The following is a 26,851-nucleotide window of genomic DNA, read 5'->3' as shown; positions in this document are numbered from 1 at the left end:
AGGGAAAATCCGATTGCCTCTCTGGGATCAGGAAGGAATTTCTTCCCCTGCTGTAGCAAATTGGATCCTGCTTTTCTGGGGGTTTTTTGCCTTCCTCTGGATCAACTGTGGGTATAGGATTGGGTATATGGGATTGTATGATTTTTTTATTTTACTTTTTATTTTTTTTAATGTGTATGAAAGTGTATAAAAGTGCATTTCACATTCTGTCTAGTGTTTACAAATTTAAAAGGTTGTAAATATCTAGTGAGCACAATGAGACATTTGATTAATCAGATGTATTGATTAAAATTATATTTATTTCTTGGCTCACATGTATTTTAAAAAACAAAAGGAAAGACAGAGCGCAAAACCCCTCAGTGTAGTGTATTAAGCAGAAAGCATTTATTAAATAGCTAAAATTACACGCACAAGGATGGCATGTGCTAGGCATAATAGTCTGGGTCCCATGGAAGCTGGGAAGCTTCCAAACGACCCAGACTATTATGTCTAGCACACCTCATTTTTGTGCGTGTAGTTTTACCCATCTAGTAATTGCTTTCTGTTTAATACACTACACAATGGTGTTTTGTATTCTTGTCTTCCCTTTTTTTTATAAAATACATGTGAGCCAAGAAATAAATATAATTGTAATCAATACATCTGATTAATCAAATGTCTCATTGTGCTCACTAGATATATACAACCTTTTAAATTTGTAAACACTAGACAGTTACTTGTGAATGCAATATTAATAGGAATTGATAAAGCTTTTCATTTTTTCAGTGCTTGTCAGGGTTAGTGCAAAATAATTTTTGACTCTCTCTAGTTTACAAATTGCTGACATTGCTTGGATGCATTCTAATGCCCCGTACACACAATTGGACATTCCAAACAACAAAATCCATGGATTTTTTCCGACGGATGTTGGCTCAAACTTGTCTCGTATACACATGGTCACACAAATCTTGTCAGAAATTCCGAACATCAAGAACACGGTGACGTAAAACATGTACGATGAGCGGAGAAAAATGAAGTTCAATAGCCAGTGGGGCTCCTCTGCTTGATTCCGAGCATGCGTGGTACTGTGTGCGTCAGAATTGTGTACACATGATCGGAATTTCCGACAACGAATTTTGTTGTCGGAAAATTTGAGATCCAGATCTCAAATTTTGTATGACAAAAATTCCGATCGAAAATGTCCAATGGAGCCTACACATGGCCGGAATTTCCGACAACAAGCTCCCATCAAACATTTCCGTCGGAAAATCCGACCGTGTGTACGGGGCATAACAGTGGAAGTTTCTTTCACTCTGGAATTTTTCCCTGTTGGAGAAAATTGGACCATGCAAAGTTTGCAAAATATTTTCTGAATCACCTAGAAAATAGTATGGCCAAAATTCTTATATAAAAAAGCACCAAGCTTTTGAGAGATCTTTTGCTACTTAGCATCATTATTTATTACCATCTCTGTTTTCTACTTTTCAGGATTATAATGATGAAATTCGGCAAGAACAGTTAAGAGAGCTTTCCTATTTAAATGGTTCTGAAGACTCCAATCGAAGTAAAGTAACAAGGAGTAGAGCAATAAGATTAGTTCCGACTATAACTGTCAGGTAATGTCTCATTGATTGCAATTCATTTTTAGTTGTTTTACTTTCACTATTGCACCTCTAATGCCGCGTACACACGAGCGGATTTTCCGTCAAAAAAATCTTGGATTGTTTTTCCGATGGAATTCTGCTCAAGCTTGGCTTGAATACACACGATCACACAAAAGTTCGCTGAACTTTCGACCGTCAAGAACGCGGTGACGTACAAAAGTACGATGAGCCGAGAAAATTAAGTTCAATGCTTCCAAGCATGCGTAGGAATTTTGCGCGTCGGAATTGCTACAGACGACCACATTTTCAGATAAAAACTTTTTCCAACCGAAAAATTCTTTTGCTGGCTGGAATTCGGCCAACAAAAGTCCGATGGAGCATACACATGGTCGCATTTTCCGACCAAAAGCTCTCATCGGTCTTTTGCTGGCCGAATTTCCGATCGTGTGTAGGCGGCATAAGACTTTCAGTAACAAATCATTTGACATTTTTGTGTGGTATGCATCGATAACAGAAAATTCCACCTGATTCCACAAGATTTTTTAAAAATCTGGTTTCTCTCTATGGTTTCCTTAAGAGAGAAGTGACAGACCTGTAATATACTATCTGGATATTTTCAGGAGCTACAGTAAAATCATAAACGTGAGTGACCTGATCTCCAACACACTGAAACAATGCTTTAATTCCAAATGGTTTCAGAATCTGCAGATCCCAATTCACCACTTGCTGTAGCCAATTTACACACCTATTTACACAGCATAATTTACAAGCCCTGAAAAATGTTCCACTAGTATGACTTTTTAAATGTGTTTTTCTTGACAGTGGGCAGTGGGAGCAACTGCAAGCTATTTCAAATGTTGTGTTCTGCTTTCCTATCTTACTTCAATGCAGCACATTTCACTCCTTTGTTAGAGCAGAGTGTGCCAGAAGTGGCTTCTTCCAAGCTCTTTCCAATGCTAAAACGTGTAAAAGAAAAGACGGATTCCTCATGACATGTGGTGGCCCCCGGGCTTACTTAATATAGATACCTTATGTTATGCAAATATTAGCCTTTGAACTGCATGGTCTTTACGGTGTACTTTCAAATGCTATTTTCCAAAACTCATGCACACTATTTCTCTGAGCTCAGGTAAAATATCCTATTGAACCACGATGGCAATGTGATCTAGCAAGTGGATCAACAGCTAAACATTTACAGCTCAAAATGCTTTAAAATGCAAGCTGACTCTTCTGCCCCCCACAGTGACCTGAAAGATTGGTCACAAATTGTTAAGTGTCATTAGTGAAGATGCAATTATAAGCACGTTTTGCAATTCCATAGTTAATCATGCTCAGCCTAATATAACACTTTAAAAAGTTTTTGCTAAACTCTTCTTTTTAATATTTTTGATGCTTATTGAGTAAATATTGTAAAGAGGTTAGATATATGTAGATTTAGTTCTAATATGCTGGCTGTACGTTCAACGCTGTATCCTGGCCTAGGCCAACAAGGCCCAGGCCTAGGGCAGCACTTTGCAGGGGAGCAGCATGGAAAGAGTCCCCGCTGGCTTGCGCTACACTGTTATGCCCTGTACACACAATAGGATTTTCCGATGGAAAATGTGTGATAGGACCTTGTTGTTGGAAATTCCAACTGTGTGTATGCTCCATCACACATTTTCCATAGGAATTTCTGACACACAAAGTTTGAGAGCTTGCTATAAAATTTTCCGACAACAAAATCCGTTGTCGGAAATTCCGATCGTGTGTACACAAATCCGATGCACAAAGTTCCACGCATGCTCAGAATAAATTAAGAGACGAAAGCTATTGGCTACTGCCCCGTTTATAGTCCCGACATATGCGTTTTACGTCACCGCGTTCAGAACGATCAGATTTTCCGACAACTTTGTGTGACCGTGTGTATGCAAGACAAGTTTGAGCCAACATCTGTCCGAAAAAATCCTAGGATTTTGTTGTCGGAATGTCCGATCAATGTCCGACCGTGTGTACAGGGCATTAGTGTAGTCTTATGGGGCGGGCTAGGCTGAAAGGCAAATTAGTCTAGCGCCACCATTAAGTGGCCTCACTGCTTCCGGTATGCGGATGGCTGGCAATCCGCAACTGAGGGGGGGAATGCCGCTTCTAATTTTGACTGTCCTGTCATCCTGGGCCACAAATTTTCCTCACTGTGCTATATGTTTTCTGCTGCACCATTGGCATAGTTATATCTTCTTAGTCCTCTCCATAAAATTATCAGAAATGTGTGCTTAAATAGAACTATAGGCAACACTTTTTTTTTTCATTTTGGATAGAGTAAGGATGGGTTATAACCCCTGTCAAGAGATTTTCCTTCACATCTTGCCCCACAGCCAAACAGGAAGTGAGAGGAAATCTCTGCAAATTAAGGGAATCCATTGCTCACCCCCCCAGGCCCTCAGAACTAGTGTCCCCACTCAAAAATTTCAGGGCGGATCTTAAATTGACAACTGGGCACTTAAACCCCCTTCCTAACTAGACCAATTTTCAGCTTTCGGTGCTCTCACATTTTGAATGACAATTACTCAGTCATACAACACTGTACCCATATGAAATTATTGTCCTTTTTTTCACACAAATAGAGCTTTCTTTTGGTGGTATTTAATCACCGTTGGGTTTTTTATTTTTTGCGCTATAAAAGAAAAGACTGAAAAGTCGGTAAAAAAATTTTTCTTTGTTTCTGTTATAAAATTTAGCAAATTAGTAATTCTTCTTCATACATTTTGGCCAAAATTTCTACTGCTACATATCTTTGGTAAAAATAAGTACAAATTGGTGTATATTATTTGGTCTTTGTGAAAGTTATAGAGTCCAAAAGCAATGGTGCCAATATCTGAAAATTGATCACACCTGAAGTACTGACAACCTATCTAATTTCTTGGGACCCTAACATGCCAGAAAAGTATGAATACCCCCCAAATGACCCCTTTTTGGAAAGAAGACATTCCAAGGTATTTAGAAAGATGCATGGTGAGTTTTTTTAAGTTTTTCACATAAATCTTTGCAAAATCAAGATTTTTTTTTCTTTTTTTTTCACAAAATTGTCATATTAGCAGGTTATTTCTCACACACAGCATATGCATACCTCAAATTACACCCCAAAACACATTCTGCTATTACTCCCGAGTACGGCGATACCACATGTGTGAGACTTTTACACAGCGTGGCCACATACAGAGGCCCAACATGTAGAGAGCACCTTCAGGCGTTCTGGAGCACCCAGGCCAATTCTGACATTTCTCTCCTACATGTAAAAATCATCATTTATTTGCTAGAAAATTACATAGAACCCCAAAACATTATATATGTTTTTTTTTAGCAAAGACCCTAGGGAATACAATGGCAGTCTTTGCAACTTTTTATCTCACACGGTATTTGCACAGCAATTTTTTGAACGCTTTTTTGTGGAAAAGAAACAGTTTTGTGCTTTAAAAAAACCAAAACAGTAAAGTTAGCCCAATGTTTTTGCATAATGTGAAAGATGAAGTTACGCTGAGTAAATAGATACCTAACATGTCACCCTTCAAAATTGCACACGCTCGTGGAATGGCGCCAAACTTCGCTACCTATAAATCCCCATAGGCGACGCTTTAACATTTTTTACTGGTTACATGTTTTGAGTTACAGAGGAGGTCTAGGGCTGAAATTATTGCTCTCGCTCTACCGATCGCAGCGATACCTCACATGTGTGGTTTGAACACTGTTTTCATATGTGGGCGGGACTTACGTATGCATTCGCTTCTGCATGCGAGCACACAGGGACAGGGGCACTTTAAAAAATTTTTTTGTTCATTTTACTTTATTTTAGTTTGACACTTTTTTCCAAAAAATACATTTTTTGATCACTTTTATTCCTATTACAAGGAAAGTAAATATCCCTTGTAATAGGAATATGGCATAACAGGTCCTCTGTACAGTGAGATATGGGGTGAATAAGACCCCACATCTCACCTCTAGGCTGGGAAGCCTGCAATAAAAAAATAAAAAAAAGATCCTGGCTTTGATCGTAGCGGTAAGTTGGTAGAAGCACGGAGGGCAGCGTGAGCGGGGGGAAGTCCCCTCTCATCTCCTGTAAGAATGATCAAGCAGTGGAATAGCCACTATGATTGTTCTTATGGTGTAGGGAATTGCTGAAAAAGCTGATATCTGAATGATGCCTGTAGCTGCAGGCATCCTTCAGATATCCCCGCACAAAGTCAAGGATGTCATATGACAGCCGGTGGGTGGGAAGTGGTTAAAACGCATTTTTTTTTAACACAAAGTTGTCCATTTATACAATATTTCTAACACATAGCATGTACATACCAAAAATGACACCCCAAAATAGATTCTCCTACTCCTCCTGAGTACGGCGATACCACATGTGTGAGACTTCCACAGCCTGGCCACATACAGAGGCCGAGTATGGCCGAGCATGGCTGAGCATGGCTGGGTATGGCCGAGTATGGGTGAGTATGGCTGAACATGGCTGAGCATGGCCGAGTATGGCAGGGTATGGCTGGGTATGGCAGAGTATGGCTGGCTATCACTGAGTATTGCAGAGTATGGCTGGGTATTGCAAAGTATGGCTGGGTATTGCAGAGTATGGCTGGGTATTGCAAAGTATGGCTGGGTATTGCAGAGTATGGATGGGTATTGCAGAGTGTGGCTGGGTATGGCAGAGTATGGCTGGGTATCACTGAGTATTGCAGAGTATGGCTGGGTATTGCATAGTATGGCTGGGTATTGCAGGTTATTGCAGGGTATTGTGGGGTATTGCAGGGTACTGCAGAGTATTGCGGGGTATTGCAGAGTATTGCGGGGTATTGCAGAGTATTGCAGGGTATTGCAGAGTATTGCGGGGTATTGCAGAGTATTGTGGGGTATTGCAGAGCATTGCAGGGTATTGCAGGGTATTGCAGAGTTTTGCAGGGTATTGTATTGCAGAGTATTGCAGGGTATTGCAGGGTATTGCAGAGCATTGCGGGGTATTGCAGAGTATTGCAGGGTTACATAACGGGTGACCCCATCCCCCTCTGACATCACGGGGAATGCCACAGGGAAGTCCCCGTGCGTCGGAGGGGGGTGGGGTCACAGGGTGCCCCGCCCTCCGTTATTTAAGAACTGTCTCTTGTCATTTTTAACATTTATTGACAGTTTTTTGTGAAATGGTAGGGGTACTTTTGTACCCCCTTACCAATTCACATGGGGGGCTGGGATCTGGGGGTCCCCTTGTTAAAGGGGCTTCCAGATTCCGATAAGCCCCCGCCCGCAGACCCCCACAACCACCCGGCAAAGCACCTTCCCAATGTTGAGGGTATGTGGCCTGGTTCGGTTCAGGCGGGGGGCTGCTCTCTCTCCCCCCCTCTTTCCCTGCGGCCTGCCAGGTTGCGTGCTCGGATAAGGGTCTAGTATGGATTTTTGGGGGGACCCCACGCCATTTTTTTTTTATTTTGGCGCAGGGTTCCCCTTAAAATCCATACCAGACCTGAAGGGCCTGGTATGGAATTTAGGGGGACCCCCACGCCATTTGTTTTTTAAATTTTGATTCAGGGTTCCCCTGTGGGGAAATCCCATGCCGTTTTTATCAATGAACTTTTATGTGTGTTGTCAGACCGACAATTCATTAATAGCCACAAGTAGTTTTTTTTTTTCTTTGAAATGTCATTTTGCTGTCAGACTGTTCCAAACACGGGAAACATGCACCCCTTTACAGGCATACTATAGACACCCCCCAGGTACGAAATTTAAAGGAATATTACACTTTTATTGTTTCACTTTAAGCATTATTAAAATCACTGCTCCCGAAAAAACAGCCGTTTTTAAAACTTTTTTTGCATTGATCCATGTCCCCTGGGGCAGGACCCAGGTCCCCAAACACTTTTTATGACAATAACTTTAAAGGGTGTTCCGCAGCTTTCGAATTTTCTGCGAACACCCCAAATTGTTCGCTGTTCGGCGAACTGGCGAACAGCCAATGTTCGAGTCGAACATGAGTTCAACTCGAACTCGAAGCTCATTCCTAGTGCAGAGTATTGCAGGGTATTGCAGAGTATTGCAGCGTATTTCAGAGCATTGCAGAGTATTGCAGGGTAGTGCAGAGTATTGCAGGGTATTGCAGAGCATGGAGGCATGGCTGAGCATGGATGGATGGATGTGACTGCAATGTGGGCACTACAGATCCAGCTCACAGCGCTGCTGCCATCCGATCTCTCCCTCTCTCCTCTTACACTGTACCGATCGGTACACAGAGGGGATAGAGGAACCAGTGTCATGATATGACGCCTGTTTGTTTACATGTGATCGCTCCGTCATTTGACGGAGCGATCACATGGTAAAGGGCCGCGATTAGTGGCCCTTTACCATGATTCATGATGCGCCGGGTCCTCTGGATCCAGCGGTCACGGATGTTCTTGGGTGCGCACCCCAGGGGGCGTGCGAGAGCAGGATTCTGGGAGGATGTCACTGTACACCCTCCCAGAGTTATCCAACCGCCCTGCAGCCATCATTTGGCTATGGGCCGGTTGGTAACTGGTTAAACAGCAAGGAGTGTGGCCTTGACAGGAAGGGGTGGGTCATATTAAAATTAGGGGGTGTACTACTTCTCCTGGATCTCTCTGCTGCCTTTGACACAGTGGACCACCCCCTCCTCCTCAAAAAACTCCACTCCTTTGGTCTCCATGACTGTACTCTTCGCTGGTTCTCATCCTACCTATCCCACCGCTCCTTCAGTGTCACTTACAACTCTACTTCCTCCTCTCCTCTTTCTTTTTCCGTTGGGGTCCCCTAAGGTTCTGTTCTTGGACCTCTCCTTTTCTCAATCTACACCACCTCCTTGGGTCAGTTGATTGCCTCCCACGGCTTTAAATATCATTTCTACGCTGATGACACCCAAATCTATCTCTCCACCCCCCAGCTCTCTCCATCTGTCTCCTCACGCATTACCAACTTACTAGCAGACATATCAGCCTGGATGTCACATCACTTTCTCAAACTCAATCTATCCAAAACCGAGCTCATGATATTTCCTCCCTCAGGTGCCACTTCCCCTGATTTCCCTGTCAAGATCAACGGCTCAACTATCAACCCATCTCCCCACGCCAAGGTCCTAGGTGTAATCTTGGACTCTGAACTAACCTTTCGACCCCACATTCTATCACTATCCAAAGCTTGCCGCCTCAGTCTTCGCAACATCTCCAAGATACGCCCCTTCCTAACCAATGACACCACAAAGCTTCTAATCCACTCCCTGGTCATCTCCCGCCTCGACTACTGCAACTCCCTCCTCATTGGTTTACCTCTAAATAGACTATCCCCACTTCAGTCCATCATGAACGCTGCTGCCAGGCTCATCCACCACACAAACCGCTCAGCGTCTGCCACACCCCTCTGCCAATCTCTCCATTGGCTGCCACTCAGTCACCGAATTAAATTCAAGATACTAATTATAACTTACAAAGCCATCCACAACCTGGCCCCCAGCTAACATCTCTAACCTAGTCACAAAATACCAACCTAATCGTTCTCTTCGCTCCTCCTAAGACCTCCTGCTCTCAAACTCCCTTGTCACCTCATCCCATGCTCGCCTTCAGGACTTCTCCAGAGCCTCCCCCATCCTCTGGAATGCTCTACCCCCATCCGTCCGATTTTCTCCTACTTTATCCACTTTCAGACGATCCCTGAAAACTCATCTCTTCAGAGAAGCCTATCTTGCCCCCACCTAACAACTGTACATTTATCTTCTCAATCAGCACATCACCCATAGTTATTACCTCTTGTATCTCTTGACCTTCCCTCTTAGATTGTAAGCTCTAAGGAGCAGGGCCCTCTGATTCCTACTGTATCAAATTGTATTGTATTTGTATTGTCTACCCTCAAGTTGTAAAGCGCTACGTAAACTGTTGGCGCTATATAAATACTGTATAATAATAATAATAATAATAATAATAGGGGGTGCATGAGTTTAGTCAGGCCTAGGGCAGCACAAAACGTACATACTCTACTGTGTACGTTATCTAAATGTTGCTAGCAAAATGACAAAGCCAAGAAATTGCAAACAATAATCAAATTATTATTATTATTATTAATATACAGGATTTATATAGCGCCGAGAGTTTACGCAGCACTTTACAACATTAGGGCAGACAGTACAAATACAATTCAGTACAGGAGGAATCAAAGAGCCCTGCTCGTTAGAGCTTACAATCTAGGAATTAAAGTTCTGATGCTAATATTTTGAAGGCAGTTTTTTGCATAAATAGTGATTTGTCAGTATAGAAACAATTCCTGAGGGAATTGTTATTAGGTTGGACATGCTTGCGTGCCAATAAACAAAAGTACACAATTAGGAGGGAACTCAAAAAAGGCTTGATTGGTGCCAAAAGTGCATAATACAGCCATTTAAAGATGATAAAATCATTCTCCCATGTAGATATTTAGGACACTCATGATAGCACTTTGGCAATTTGCATTTGGGTGTTGCATTAAGACAACAATGATCATGCCCCCGGATTTTTATAATAATCAGGGCTGTGGAGACTCATTTATTATCAGTTATGGTTGAACCATATGTAATTATCCAATGTTAATCAAATTAGGGGTGCTCATGTGGCTTTTTTAACCTTTTAATTTCCTTTTTAATGTAGGCCCACCTAATTACTTTTCTTTTTTTAGGAATCGTGGAGGTGCCATTCCACCTTCTGTGCCAGGACGAGGTACTCCAGTACCCAGAGGTTCACCTGTGTCACGTGGGGCTTTACCATTGCCACCAGTAGCTCGTGGTCTTCCTACAGTGCGGGGGCGAGGAGCTTCAGGTGTCCCTGGCTATCGGGCACCACCTCTTACCCTTGAGACCTATGATGACTATGTAAGTTTTTTGAAGTTTATTTAAACTAGTTTTTTGTGTTCATGTGTAGCACTAACTCTCAATGGAGCTGCTGGTTTAAGCGGACTTGTTACCTTCACTCTCCTTCCCTCTGTTTTACCGGCACCGGGTCTAGGGTTCCGTTGAGTTTACCTCTGAACGATACACGCACCAACACTTGAATACGTTTACAATGCTTTATTAAATGATTTACTAAAGAAGTAGCAGGAAAGAGGCAGAAGGGAAACCACAGAAGAAACTCAAATATCTTCTTGTAAGATTCTTGACAAATGTTCTGGTAGAATCTGGATATTACAATGGAATGCACTCCCCTCGTGGAACACACTCTTTGCTCACCTGGATAGGCCTTTCTCACTTGCCTAGCAGCCAGTACGTAGCACGAACAAAAGTCTCTGCCACAGACTTGTTTGGGATAAACCTGTACGATCCTCTGCCACAGGATGTATCTGTTTTACGGTGAATGTCAGTCGCAGTGCTTGAACCTTTAAGCCAACCCGGCAACACTATGCTGTATAGTTACTTTTAGGATACATCCTCCAACCGAGTCACCAGGCCCCTCTCCAGACCAGCACGCTGCATGATCCTTCCATGACGGGTCCTCCCCTGGGATCTCCTCGGTTGTCCAGCTTCTTCCCTTCTGGATAGACAGCTCAGGACCATTCCTCGGCTGCTGTGGTAGGCCCCAGACAAGCTTCTGGGCCCACCCCTGCGCCGCAGCGGCGTGGGCCTCCGGAATGGAGGACAACGAGATTGCTCTCTAACGCATACCTGTCGGCCAGGAGGGCCAGCAGGTGGCTAAAAAAAAAAACACAATATGGCGTCTGTCCCATAAATACCCCCGCCCATAATGCAACTCGGAGGACCACCTCCACCGAGTTGTCTCCGGGACAGAAGAGCATCCATACGCTTCGACACATTGCCTTTCCAACACTGGCCAGTGATAACAGCGACACCCACCGGTCAGTATGAAAACACACACAATGTCAGCCAAGCTGGAACAGAGGCAAACTTAACCTATTTAACAAACTAAATTTACCTAACATATGGTAGATCGCAAATCTACTAGCGCTACACATGTATTTGTTAATATTGCCAAACCAGATTTAGGATTTGATCTGTGGAAATTGTTTTGGATTTTCATATTGTATTGCAGATAATTCATGCAAAAAAATTGTATTGTACACATTTGCTTGCATACAATTTTTTTCCTTGTGAATTTGTTATGCAGATCTTTCTTCCGGTTCATTATTTGTGTTTAGGTTAAGGGTCGGTGTAACGAGCCCCTTGCTCGCTCGGTTCCACTCTCCCGACACTCCTCTGCAGCTATTGAATCAGATTGCAACGTCTGATGGTTCGGTCATCCAATGCTCCGAGACTAGAACTACAGCTCTGTGCCGTTCTAGTCCAGTTGTGATAGCTCAGAACAAACACCAGGCAGGCTGTATGTAAGTTCAAACAGGAATCTCTCTTTATTGACAGGAATACAGTCTTATTTATACAATAAAAGAGGAGGTGCAGACCTCCTGCTCATATTACTCTAACAATACAGCTGTAACCTAATTAACCTAATTAACCTAATTAACATGAGCTAATTAACTAATCCCTTTAGACAGCCTAGATGACTCAGACATGACCTTTAGGCCAGACTGGCCGTCTTGTAGTTCAGAAAATCCAATCAACATAATCACAATCAACATAAACTCTTCTTCACACAATAGCAGAGTTAATTAACACAAACAACCGGTCAGTATGGAAACACACACAACGTCAGCCAAGCTGGAACAGAGGCAAACTTAACCTATTTAACAAACTAAATTTACCTAACATATGGTAGATCGCAAATCTACCAGCGCTACACATGTATTTGTTAATATTGCCAAACCAGATTTAGGATTTGATCTGTGGAGATTGTTTTGGATTTTCATATTGTATTGCAGATAATTCATGCAAAAAAATTGTATTGTACACATTTGCTTGCATACAATTTTTTTCCTTGTGAATTTGTTATGTAGATCTTTCTTCCGGTTCATTATTTGTGTTTAGGTTAAGGGTCGGTGTAACGAGCCCCTTGCTCGCTCGGTTCCACTCTCCCGACACTCCTCTACAGCTATTGAATCAGATTGCAACGTCTGATGGTTCGGTCATCCAATGCTCCGAGACTAGAACTACAGCTCTGTGCCGTTCTAGTCCAGTTGTGATAGCTCAGAACAAACACCAGGCAGGCTGTATGTAAGTTCAAACAGGAATCTCTCTTTATTGACAGGAATATAGTCTTATTTATACAACAAAAGAGGAGGTGCAGACCTCCTGCTCATATTACCCTAACAATACAGCTGTAACCTAATTAACCTAATTAACCTAATTAACATGAGCTAATTAACTAATCCCTTTAGACAGCCTAGATGACTCAGACATGACCTTTAGGCCAGACTGGCCGTCTTGTAGTTCAGAAAATCCAATCAACATTATCACAATCAACATAGACTTTTCTTCACACAATAGCAGAGTTAATTAACACAAACAACAATGGGAATCTAATGACTCTTAGATCCCATAGTAGACTTACAATACACATTTTAGCAGACAACAGACAGACAGGTGTTGCAATTTCCATCAGCATCTCCTAACAGTATCTTTCCCAGCATTATGAATCAGCCACTATTTATAATATGGCAAATCCAGGGTCCCCAGAGTCTGTGTGTCCTGGGGGACCAGGACCCGAATCCACAGTAATACCGCCTCAAGGGTCCCCAGGCATACAGCTCACAAAGAGCACCATTCCCCCAAATGCTAGGGCCCACGATCGATCGGAAAGAGGCTAGCATACAGTCCCCTCCAAAACTCTTTCTCCCGGCTAGGTCTGTCACAGTCGGTAATTTAATTGAAGAATTATCATCTCTGTTTAAAGGGAGATGACAAATCCCTTTTTGTTTATGAAAAGGGAGACTTTATATTTTATTTTGCTTAACGCATTTTGTGTATTTGCTCACGCATGATGTTTCTTACTGCAAAAAAAAATTAAATTACATTATTAAGAAACTTTCACTATAGTCTTGAAAACTCAAAAAATTCCACTACCTTCCACTGCCTAGAGATAGGCTGCTCAATGACCAGGCAATTTTTTGCGATACGGCACTGCGTCGTTTTAACTGACAATTGCGTGGTCATGCAATGTTTTACCCAAACAAAATTGACGTCCCTTTGTTCCCCACAAATAGAGCTATCTTTTGGTGGTATTTTATCATCTCTGCGTTTTTTATTTTTTGCGCTATAAACAAAAAAGAATGACAATTTTGAAAAAAACACAATATTTTGTACTTTTTGTTATAATAAATATCCCCAATTTTTTTTTAAAAAAGCTAATTATTTCCTCAATTTAGGCCGATATGTATTCTTCTACATATTTTTGGTAATAAAAATCACAATAAGCGTATATTGATTGGTTTGCGCAAAAGTTATAGCATCTACATTATAGGGGAATGATTTATGGCATTTTTATTATTATTATTTTTTTACTAGTAATGGCGGTGATCAGCAATTTTTATTGGGACTGCGACATTATGGTGGACATTATGGTGGACACTTTTGACAAATTTTTATGACCATTGGCATTTATACAGCGATCAGTGCTATAAAAATGCACTGATTACTGTGTAAATGTCACTGGCAGGGAAGGGGTTAACACTAGGGGTGATCAAGGGGTTAACTGTGTTCCCTAGGGAGTGATTCTAACTGTGGGGGGAGGGGACTGACTGGGTGAGGAGACCGATCGTTGTTCCTACTTAGTATGAATACCAGATTGCTCTCCTCACCCCTGACAGCATAGAGTGGAGATCTGTCTGTTTACATTGACAGATCTCTATTCTGTCTCTGTGTGGAGTGATCACGGGGGCCTGGTGGTCATCGCGACCGCCGGGCACATGCATCGGCTCCGGCGTCGTGACGCGGGCACGTGTGCGCGCCCCCTAGTGGTCAAAAGGCGTAGAGTTACGTCGGTTCGCCCAGGGGAGCCAAGCTGCTGCAGTACCACTGCTGCAGCTGCTCGGTAAGGGGTTAAGCCATCAACTCATAAGCAATAATAGGGATGCCTTACAATGGGGAACTTGTTGCAAGGGCAGCTCACTGGGAAAGGATTTTCCTCACTTTGTTCACGAGACAGAATGTGAAGAGCAATATCCAATGGCTTACTGACATTTTTCTATAGACATCAGATGTTTTAAGTCATCAGAAGTATATATAAGGAAAAACCCTCAAATTGGGACTTTAATGGTACTGGTCATTATTATATTAAGTAGATGAAAGTATTTCTGAATAGTGTAAATTTAACAAATCTTTATTGATACAAAATATATAAAACATTACAATACATCTTAAAAATTATGTAAAAGTGTTCTTAACACTGTACTCAAGTTCGAAAAATGGCATTCTAAAAATAACTACAAAAATGTTTCCTAAATCTCCTATCTTAAGGTTTAATTTTATTTAGACATCTAGGATGTTCCTGTGGAATAAATAGACACCTAGAACATGCAAATGTTAAACCTCATGCCACAAACCAAGGGAAATGGAGATAAAACTACACCTGCTGCAAGCTCAGAGGGGCAGATTTTGGTAAATGGAGCATACCAAGAGTAGCTGTGCCCAGCTGCAGAATTTTCTAATGGAAAATGAAGCATACCAGGAATTAGTGTGCCCAGCTGCAGGGGTGCAGAGGAGCAGAGTTTGGCAAACTGAGTGTACTGGTAGTAGCTTTGTTCAGCTGCAGAGTCTTGGAGGAGAACAATTTGGTAATTGAAAATGAAGCAAACCAGGAATAGTTGTGCCCAGCTGCAATAACTTAGAGGGCTCAGTGCCTGATGCCAGGAAAGACAGGTACAGTATATCAGGAACAGTACATATGTCCAGGTTTAAGATGTATAACATACCAGTAGCAGTCTCTATGGCCAGGAGTGACAGGTAAAGCATACCAGGAGCAGTGCCAGCATCCAGTGGAGCATATCTGGACTATGTGGACAAAGCTACTGTGGACTTATGGCCACTGACAATTTTGAATGTTAACTGGATAGAAGGGTGCCTCCATTCTGGTTCTTTTTTGGGATGGCAATTATTTAACATGTCTGGTGTATTCATATGCATGTATGTACATCAATATACACTTATGTCTAGGGCAACATAAGCTCTACAGCCCTAACTGTAGCTGATCCAGTTCTGATCTCGTATCTTTTGAGCTATTGAGTAGGAAAAACAAAATCCATATTGAAGAAAATGTAGAGCCATTTGTTTCTGACCTTGTAACCTAGTTATATCTTGCTTTAATAATTGAACAGTGTCAGAAACCATGAAATCAGACCGAGACAGAAGTACAGTTAAATCACACTTGTTTAATAATAAAAGTAAATAGAACAAACATAGTCAAAACATAGCCAGAGTTCGGGAACTGGAATGGATAGTCATACAAGCCAAACTTAAGGGAGCCGGAGATGAGCATAGTAAAACAGCAAGCAGGATCTGGAGCCAGAAGGGATGTCAGCCAAGTAAGTCTTTTAACAGGAATGCAGGCGAACGTCTGTGTGATGTTGACTAAGGTGAAGGCAGAGCTCTTCTGAGCTGGACGGCTTAAGTAGGCAGGACTGACAAGCAGGATATCAGCAACAGCTGAGTAACTGTGGAGAGATAGGAGCTGGCAATTAGCCGACAGCTGAGTGGCCAGCTCACAGAGGGAAGGGCTGAGCCCAGCCCTGACAAACAGGAGGAATAAAGTAGATTACAAGGCCAGAATGAAGTCAGATCTGTTCTTCATACTTGTTCAGTGTCAGTGATTTGAAGCAGCTGAAGCTATTAGACCAGCCTTTCCCAACCAGTCTACATGGAAGAAGTCTTTAAATAACTTTCTGGTCTCAGGGAACCCTTGCTAACAATTACTACATCTACACCTCATGGTATATCAGTGTGAACAGTAGTTTGTAGCTATAGGAGTAAATAAAAAAAAAAAAAGCATTTATATTTTTTTAAACTCAGGGCAGCTCTACATGACAAAATTATTTCAGGAACAATAATGAAATGAAACTAATAATTATAATACTGGCAAGAAAAGAAACCCAGGCAGTGAAATATGTAATGTTCCCTACACTGTTGGTAAGTAAAGAAGGCCCCCTTAGGCTGGTTGTCAGTTGGGAAGGACTCCTTATATTGGTGGTAAGTGGGAGACAAACTTCTTATATTGGTTTTAAGTTGGAGAGGGTCCTGTTACATTAGTGGTTGGTGGGTAGAATGTGTTTTGTAATGGTGGTCAGTGGTAAAAATGCTCTTTACAGTACTGATCAGTGGTAATGAAAAAACGCACTGGAATGCATTGAAAATGCATCTAAAACACATTAAAAATGTAAGTAAATGTGTATGTAAAAACACATCTGAAACTCAGAAATTGTGATGTGAACATGCCCTTAGAGAGATTAGCAATGGCAGCCTAACTATTCTTATCAGTAAGTTTCCTTTAAAGCGGAACAAAAGTCTTCATTCTTACCCGTCCAACGGTCCTGCACTGACATCTCCTTCTGAGTGCCAGTCTTCAAGCAACGGGGGATCATGTCACCCCTGCACATGTGCAGGAGACTGTCAGGAGACTGTCATTCTGGCACTCAGAGACTGGCCTGGCACTGTAAGTTGATCTGCGCATGCGCAACTCAGTTTACAGTGCTGGAAGAGACAGCAAGCAGGCAGGTAGGTGCTTTTTATTACAGAGGAAACAGTGCATGTCTCTTCTGCAATAAAAAGCCTGCCTGCTCACATTTTTATTTTATTGTTTTTTACAGCGGGACTTTAGTTCCTCTTTAACCACTTGCTGACCAGCCGCTGTCATTATACTGTGGCAGGTCGGCATGATCCCACAAGCCATCGTAGAAATACGCCAGCTCCTTTAAGAATGATAGCAGGCGCGCGCACGTGCCTGCTGCACTCGGGTGTGCTGATGCTCGTGACCGATGGTTGCGATGACCGCCGGCCACGAGCGATCGCGGGCACAAGTTTAAACATACAAAGCCCTGTTCTGTTGTGAGCGGAGATGCAGATTGTGAGCTCCTAACAACTAGGAACCACGTTCTGTCATCTCCTATAGTCAGTCCCCTCCCCCTACAGTTAGAACACACAGTCAGGGAACACAGTTAACACCTTGATCGCCCCCTAGTGTTAGCCCCTTCCCTGCCAGTGACATTAATACAGTAATCAGTGCATTTTTATAGCACTGATTGCTGTATAATTGTCAGTCATCCCAAAAATGTGTCAAAAGTGTCTGATGTGTCCACCATAATGTCGCAGTTATGATAAAAATCGCAGATTGCCACCATTACTAGTAAAAAAAATAATAATAATAAAAATGCCATAAATCTATCCCCTATTTTCTAGACGCTATAACTTTTGCACAAACCAATAAATATAAGCTTTTGCAATTTTTTTTTTTTTTGCCAAAAATATGTATAAGAATACATATCGGCCTAAACTGAGAAAAAAAATGTGCTTTTTTTATTATTATTTATTATTATAGCAAAAAGTACAAAATATTCATTTTTTTCAAAATTATCGCTCTTTTTTTGTTTATAGCCCAAAAAATAAAAACCGCAGATAATCAAATACCACCAAAAGAAAGCTCTATTTGTGTGAAAAAAGTGTGGTAAAAAAGGATGTCAATTTTGTTTGGGTACAGCGTCGCACAACCGCGCAATTGTCAGTTACGCAAAAAGTGCTCTGGTCATTGAGCAACCAAATATTCCGGGGCTGAAGTGGTTGAAGCACAAAACTGATATGTATAAAATGTATGCATTTTCTTTTTAGGAATTTGAAAGTTTTCCATACATGTCTTGTGCCTTTATTTGAACATAATTCGTTGGTACAATTATTATTGAAGACATACCTAGGACCTAGCCAGTCCTACTAACAGGAAAGGGGTTTAATCAAATTATAAAACAGTTCATTTTCTTGAAGACTAGCATAGTTAGAAACATTTTTTGAATTGCATATGTCAAAATGTTTTAGAACGAAGCTAATTATGCGATTAGGGTTTTTTGAGAACTGTTAAAATGAGATATCCTGATATAAATCTAGTATTATTTGATTAAATTCAAAATTATATTTAGCTGAATCTGAACAGCTGGATAGCATATTGATTAAATAAAACTGATTAGATATTATGCCAGAAGCACTTAAATAAAGAGCTAAGGCTCAGCTGACAAGCATCTGGTGATACTTGAAAAATCCAATTGTATTTCTACCGTAACAGCAATAAAGTGGAAAGATTTTATTACAGCAAACTATGGGAGTGCTAGAACAGTACAGTACTGCTGGAAGGGCTACTAGCAAAAATGCCTTTTCCTTGTGATAGTTTCATATGTTAAAGCAGTATGAATAGTTTTGTTTTTCTTACATGGTCAGCAGCAGGATAAAATAAAAGTCATATTAAACAATTATACTGAAGTTTAATTAAGCTCTCTGTTAAATATTCACACCGACAGCATATTAAGTTGATTGTACTGGAAGAATCATGTAAGATGGTTTAATGGATGAAACGGCAATAAAGTTCTGAACATTTTGTGGCTTCTTATTCCTTTAATTTAATCACGGACTTCTATTGGCATAGTCACCTTCTACTTGGAATTTATAGTGTATTAATGTAGAAAGGGCTTGCTGAGTCAGTGTCCACTGTGAGGTTATTTTAGGTATTCAGGTTTGCTGTTTTAGGGGGAATTAAGAAGCAGGAGTTAATTCTGATGAAAGGAGTTATATTGTGAGGAAACCCACTAATTGTCAAGCAATATGATGGCTTATTGTGCAGCTTTATAGTCTTGCAGCTATGTGGGTTTAGATGCCTCCTGAGATAAATGTTCTTTCAGTTTTTGCTTGATTTTCCTCCAGTTCCCTCCTACAATCGAATTCAAACATGATGGTAGTATATTTTGCTTCCTTCATAATGTCTCTAATACATATTTGTGCAATAGGGGCATACAAATGTAAGTTCCTTCAGGGTACTGGTGTCACTGGTTCTATGTATTCTGTGATGCACTGTAGAAAATCTTGACACTACAAACTGCAAATACTTAAAATTGAATTATTTATAGAAGGTGGAGGTCCAGGATGATGTTACCTCTCTTTCACAACAGGGCAATATTTGACAACTTTTCCATCAAAGTGATATGCAGCACTTTTTAAGGGTATTGTGACACTGCATAGTGATGGTGAGCATTTATCAGTTCTTGTACTGGGTATCAGTTCTGGGTGCCTGTGTGAAGTATCATGCCCTCTTGGGAAATCCTCTATAATTAAATAATCATGAATGTTATTCTGCTTTAGTAAGACTGATATTTGCCTCGGTCTTTCTCTATTTTACCAGAAGAACATTTTAAAAATAATTTAGAGAAAGTGTTAATAACCTGTGAGTCAAGATCCTAAATAGGGAGCCAGAATTAGCTTTAGATTTTGGGTTCCCCTGATTATTAGACATTCAATTCATTCTACTGTGCTATAATAGAAAGCCAGATTTTTTGTTTTACAAACAATGGCTGACAGTTTGGGTTATAATATATGAGATAAATGGTTGAAGTTCACAGTGTTCTGTACACCTCTAAATACTATACACCGAAAGGTACAGGTTTTCTCTTTTGATGCTACCGTTACTCCAGGATCTAAGGCTCCTATTGTGGCATTGATGTGTTTTTGTACATGGTATTAATTTATAGCTCCGTTAGTTTCTATATTTCTTTGTATGGCAAGGATTAGTAATACTCTGAAACCTTTCAATGCGTACATTATATATAAAACATATATTTTTCTTATTCTTTTGTGAAACTTTTTTGATAAATGATTAGCTATGTTAATCAGAACAAACTGCACCCACAGGCAAACAATGTCCAAAGTAATTCATTCAAAAGGACAAAAAAGTTTGATGTGTCTAATCAGTTTATTTTCCTCAGGTTGTAATTGAAATCATAGTACCAGCTAATTATCCCACTGTGTAAATCACATGATAATAACAGACTTTTGAATTTTTTTTTTTTCAAAATTAGTTCACTAAGAATTACATTGTTAAAAAGCAATGTTTTTTCATTGTTTTATCAATAAACAATTATAAGTCTGTGACTAAGGCAAGCATCTTGTCTGGCCACCTCTGAACATGTGTGGATAAAGCCAGCAACAGGACACAAGGAAAAGGATATCTTCTGTGAGGAGTCATATGGATATCTTAAGTAAGATGATTCAATTTTTTTCTGTATGACCTTGTTTGATAGACTGTACAGTGTAATGGAAGCTGTAGCTGAGCTTATAAACAAGAAAGCTCAGCCCATGCTGGTTTCAATTTTCAATATATTAGATAGCAATGTGGGAGGTGTGAAGCATTGGTATCAGGTACAGGGCATCATAATTTATATATACCTAGGGCAGCATTATCTGCAAACTCAACCCTGATCCAGGTATATGTTCAATGCTGCTCTGCCACAGCTCAAAAGCACAACTTATCCTTTCTAACTGGTACAGTTAATATATTCTGTGCTACACAATCCTTTACTACCCTGTTTCCCCGAAAATAAGACCTAGTGTGATTGTCAGTGATGGCTGCAATATAAGCCCTACCCCCAAATAAGCCTTACCCTATTTCCCAGAAAATAAGCCCTACCCTGAAAATAAGACCTACAAGGATTTTAACTAGGGCTTATTTTGGAGGTAGGGTTTATATTGCAGCCATCACCGACAATCGCGCTAGGTCTTATTTTCGGGGAAACAGGGTAGTAACATTCTAACTGTGTCTGCTGCTGTCCACAGCCACATCACATCTTTCAGTACATAAGCAGCAAGAAGGAAGCACTTCAGAGATCTATTAAAGATGCATACAGGTTTACTATAAAGACCAGCCATCCCGAAGCAGAACTAATTTTTCTGTAAACCAGTCCTGTATTATTCTTTATTTGGAATATCTGAATTGCATATAAGTATCATGCAGTATGTAACCGTAAAGTCGTGCACAAATTTCCATTTTAATGATCAAAGAAACTCAAATTACACAATTCATTTATCCTGGCAGTAATTGTCAAAGATTATCAGAAGAAATGTGTATTTTGTCTTACACTGTCCGTATAAGGGTAGGCAGAAATGTTCAAAAATCGTATTTGCATCAATTTAGCAGTCACCCCAAGGTAACAACATGCTAGGTCATATTTCACATAGAGCCCTAGGTACCTGGATTCTAAGGATCTCTACAATGCACATTTCAATCAGTTTCACTGGCTTGGGAACCTAACCCTGACCCTTTCCAACTCCTGTGCTTGATTTATTGCCCATTACTAGCAATGAGCCAATTGTTTGGTCTGAACCTAGGGTCAAACGTAACTGTTTGGGTGTTCAGGCAAACATCAGAACTTTTTCCCATTCAGCCCCCTACCCACTGGGAATCAAAATTCATATACAGATGTTGTATTTCTACCACTTCTATATATGACAGCTTCCCACAGTTAAAGGTTCCTAAGGAAGCAGCAGGTTCTGGCATCTGCTGTGTCCATAGCAACTGATGTCATGGGCAAATTTGAATCCATGACTGGGAATCCCCCTCCCCCCAAATAAGCAAAAGTGCAAGGATAGTGGTGACATCACTGCCTGAAATATGGACACTGGCCCTGACCAATATGGCCATGACCATATTTGATAAATCATGTCACCACTAAAACTGTCATTCAATGAAGAATAGCATTGGTATAATTCATGTGCGTCAGGTCCATCAGATTTTTTCTATCACCAGGTCAGGAGGAGGTGGGCATCATGATTTACGCTGGATTTACATTAAGAGACTTTTTGGGGGATTTTTTTTTTTATTAATAAAGGACATGTCAAATGTTTGGGTGTCTTTATTTGTAGGTTACATTTTTTTTCTAGGAAATAGGTAGGGGTGCATAGTACCCCTTACTCATTAACGTGAGGGGGTGGGGTCTGTGGGCCTCTTTATTTTTAAAGGGGGCTTCCAGACCTTGATAAGCCATTTGTTTACAAATGTTATTTTACCAGAAATTTTAAAACACTGTAAATGTTAGTGACAAAGGAAGGGGGAGAGAGGTTGGTGCAGTAAGGATTTTATGGAATGAGTAACATGTACAATAATAATTGCTCACAAAATGTCCAAAGATCACAACATTTCACAGCAGAGCAGTGCCCAGGGTCAAGGAGGCAATGGATGTTCTTTAAGTAGAATGCTGTAACCGCCATGGCACTGGCCGGTACTATGGTAACGATCTGTGGAGTCGCTGCTGGAATGACCAAGGAGAGCCATTAGGTACGCTGTCAGGGATGCCGGAGCGACTTGGAGATGTGTTTCAAAGGCAAGCCATGCCTTCTTCCTAAGTTGGCCTCCTGCCCTTACCTCTGCGAATAAATCTAAGCTGGAAATTATGTGACATTAACCCCATCTTAACCACAAGGAAACAATGAAGGGATGGTACTAGAGGAAGACTACACATAGCTATGGAAACACTGAATTGTGCATAAAAAGTAATACATTTGTCTCATTAACAAATAGGTTAGCTTTTCTTTAAACAAAAAAAGTGTTTCATAAAGAATTATGTGATGCTGATATGCAAGGTTAAAAGATGATGCCAATTTCCTGGTGTTTCTTAATAAGGGAAGTACACTGTATACCTAAAAGCTTTATATCAATGTGCACGTTTTAAAATGCACCGTTTCATGTGAGTGTATTTATTTGGGCTTTTAATATAGTTGTAATGATGGTAAAGCGCGATGATGGCTTATCTTTATTTCTGTTAGAGCTATGAATAGTTAAGAACCTTTTACAGTGGAGCAAAAGGAACTGTTGGATCTGAGGTGCACCTGCATAATATGCTAGACCAGTGGAGTTAATTCCCAGGTGGGAAAGGCTTACAGTGACCTGTTTTCTAGGTCAAATATGGAGCATTACTTAACCTGGAAAACTGAAGATATGCTGTGAGTGCAGAGTGCCATGGACCCGCCCCTTTAGTATAATACTGCAGAGAGCAGAGCTGACATCAGTACCACTCTGCATCACAGAACACCTAGCCTGCAATGCAGGCAAAGAGTAAAAAGACCCCATGGCATCACTTCAAGGCCTGGAAACTAAAAATGATCCTAGGTTCCCGCCCATTTGAGAAGGCATCCTCGCACAGCCGAACTCAGCTAGCAGCATATTGATCAACTAAACTAAGCCCATACTTCTGGGATCTTTGTTTATAGCTGTTGTATCTCTCTTAAACACTTGTTTGTTTTTTCTTTCTGTATTGACACTTTGGGGTTTATTTACTAAAACTGGAGAGTGCAAAAGTGGGTGCAGCTGTGCATGGTAGCCAATCAGCTTCCATACTGCAGGGGGAAGAGCAAGCAAGTGCAACTTAGAAGTATATTTTATCTTATGTGTTTATGTCTTTTTTATCTTGGGGACACAGAGCATACACTTGTTGCTGACTCTGGAAAAGCAACTCCTTGTTTGTAGCAGATCACTGAATACTTATGTATTCATTACATATTTATCCCCCATTGCCAAAGTCATTAAATTGAAAAAAAGCCTTATTAAAAAAAGTCAGGCAGGTCTACAATGAGAGGCAGAAGGTCTACATGCGTAGGTCATAGGTTTTTTTTTTTATTATTTATTTCTATTAAACATTATTATACACATGTTTGGATTTACATTTTTCCTAAATTTGCCATTTTATTTTTTTATGTTTTTCTCATAAGGCCATCCCTGTCCTTGTCACAGACAAGGACAAGGACATTATTGCAAACTGGGTACTTAGGCAAGATGGAAGTCCTAGGTCTTAACACTACCTTATATCTATGTAAAAACAATAAAGGGTCTCCTGCGAAATAAAGCTGCCAGCTCAGACAATCACCTCACAGACATGATGGCTACCTTGTAGGTCAGAGTAGAGGAAGGAATATTTATAATGGGTTGTAAAGGCCATTTCTGAAACACAGACGAACAAGATTAGGTGTTGGTCAAGGAGAAACATGATAGAAAGGGCATAAACCTGACCTGCTGGGGGCCAAATGCTGATCCAGATCCAACCATTAGCAATTACTTTATTTTTTCATTATTTATATTTTTACATCATTTTGATTTGAATTTACATTTTTTTGTATTTTTTTTTGTATTTGTATTTAAAGTAATACTAAAGTCTTTTTTTTCTTTAATAATAATAAACATGCCATACTTACCTGCTCTGTGAAATGTTTTTGCACAGAGCAGCCCTGATCCTCTTCTTCTCGGGTCCCTCTTCGGTGCTCCTGGCCCCTCCTTCCTGTCGAGTGCCCCACAGCAAGCAGCTTGCTAAGGGAGCACCTGAGCCAAGCCACAGCTCCCTGTGTCCATTCAGACATGGAGCCGTGGTTCGGCCCCACTCCCTCTCTCTCCTGATTGGCTAACTGAATTTGATTGACAGCAGCGGGAGCCAATGGCGCCCCTGCTGTGTCTCAGCCAATCAGGAGGGAGAGTCCCTGGTGGCCAAGGCACCCGTGCACATCGCTGGATAGAGATGGGCTCAGGTAAGTATTAGGGGGGCTGTTATACACAGAAGGTTTTTTATCTTTATGCATATGCATTATGATAAAAAAGTCCACCTTGACAACCACTTTAAGGCTATCCCTGTCCTGGTCAAGCAAATACAGGCAGGGAGAGCAATGCAAACTGGATACTCTGCCCCATAACTGGGACCTATCAACATAAAATATAACCTTTTGAACATTAAGAGGCTAGTAGTCTCTCTGAAAGACAGAAAGGGGAGAAAACTGAACTTTGATAGTGCTGAGAATTGAACACTGGTTCAGACCCAATCAATTTTCCACCTACCATCACCATTTATTTATGTTTTTTGTTCATTTTTTTTTTAAACTTGCTTACCAATTTACATATTTTTTATAATGTTCATTTTAATTTTTTTTTATTTTTGAAAATGTTCTTAAATGTTTATGTTTTCTTAGCAAAGTCTGTAACTAAATTTCTTACAAATTATCATATTCATGGACACAAAGAAGTGCTGGTAAAAAAGTGCTTTTGAACAGACTGTCCACAACAACTGCCTGGTGTGTTCTAATCCTATCAAGCTAAAAATGATAACCTAAAAAACATTCAGTGGGACATTTTTAACCGGTTCAATACAGGGCATTTTCACCCCCTTCCTTCCCTGGCCAATTTTTAGTTTTCAGCGCTGTCGCACTTTAAACAACAATTGCGCGGTCGTGCAACGTTGTACCCAAAAAAAATTGACGTCCTTTTTTCCCCACAAATAGAGCTTTCTTTTGGTGGTATTTGATTGCCTCTGCGGTTTTTATTTTTTGCGCTATAAACAAAAGAAGAGCGACAATTTTGAAAAAAACACAATATTTTTAACTTTTTGCTATAATAAATATCCCAATTTTTTTTTTAAAAAACAAATTTTTTCCTCAGTTTAGGCCGATACATATTCTTCTACATATTTTTGGTAAAAAAAATCACAATAAGCGTATATTGATTGGTTTGCGCAAAAGTTATAGCGTCTACAAAATACGCAATTTTTTTTTTGTGACTGGGACATTATGGCGGACACATCGGACACTTTTGACACATTTTTGGGACCATTCACATTTATACAGCGATCAATGCTATAAAATTGCATTGATTACTGTGTAAATGTGACAGGCAGTGAAGGGCTTAACCACTAGGGGGCGGGGAGGGGTTAATATGTTTCCTAGGGAATGCTTCTAACTGTAGGGGGAGGGGACGTACAAGGGGAGGAGACCGATCAGTGTTCCTCCGTTCTGGGAACACAGATCGCTCTCCTCTCACCTGACAGGCTGTGGATCTGTGTGTTTACACACACAGATCCACGGTCCGGCCCGGGCACATGCACCGGGTCCCGAGCAACGCGGCGGGTGCGCGCGCGTGCCCCCGGCGGCGTGCGCGCGCCCCCGAGATGGCCGGGAATCCCAGGATGTCATATGACGTCCACCCAGGATGGGAGATCCCATCCCAGGACGTCATATGTCTATGGCTGGGTAGGGAAGTGGTTAATTAGGGAGAATTGGCTGGAATGTAATAGTGATAAAAAGTATATATTTTTTTACTATAAGAATTAAGAGCAACAGATAACACAGCTTTAAATAGCAAGGCCCAATTTACAATGTAGCACCCTGATGGTTAGGCAGGGTTACTAGAAAATTTACCTGCCAGGTATAGTTGCCTTGGGCAATTGATAGGAGATCAATTGATTCCACCCTAATTCTGGAATTGCTGCACTTCTCTCTTCTGTCACTAGATGGCCGGGTATCTGGTGACATTAGATAAGACAAGGGCATTGCAAGGACAGATTAGGAATAGATAGGGTATCTTAGACAATGGGCAGGGATCTTCCTG

The 26,851-nt window shown here is 40.9% G+C and overlaps 1 protein-coding gene across 3 annotated transcripts in view; it reads left to right on the top strand.

Annotated features, from left to right (window-relative positions):
- The window catches only part of KHDRBS2 (KH RNA binding domain containing, signal transduction associated 2), a 650,233-nt gene that overhangs the window by 355,004 nt on the left and 268,378 nt on the right, over positions 1 to 26,851 (top strand). For all 3 annotated transcript variants that reach the window (XR_012243878.1, XR_012243879.1, XM_073626718.1), the window contains exons 5-6: positions 1,468 to 1,595; positions 10,254 to 10,446. Coding sequence is in view for 1 of the 3 variants with exons in the window: in XM_073626718.1 (XP_073482819.1) it covers positions 1,468 to 1,595; positions 10,254 to 10,446 (321 nt within the window). In the remaining 2 variants the exon portion in view is untranslated. The remainder of the gene's footprint in view (positions 1 to 1,467; positions 1,596 to 10,253; positions 10,447 to 26,851) is intronic.

The sequence above is a fragment of the Aquarana catesbeiana genome, linkage group LG04 (genome assembly GCF_042186555.1).
Source record: "Aquarana catesbeiana isolate 2022-GZ linkage group LG04, ASM4218655v1, whole genome shotgun sequence".
Lineage (NCBI taxonomy): Eukaryota > Metazoa > Chordata > Amphibia > Anura > Ranidae > Aquarana > Aquarana catesbeiana.
The sequence above is the reverse complement of the archived record's forward strand: the minus strand, read 5'-3'. Positions and strand labels throughout refer to the sequence as shown.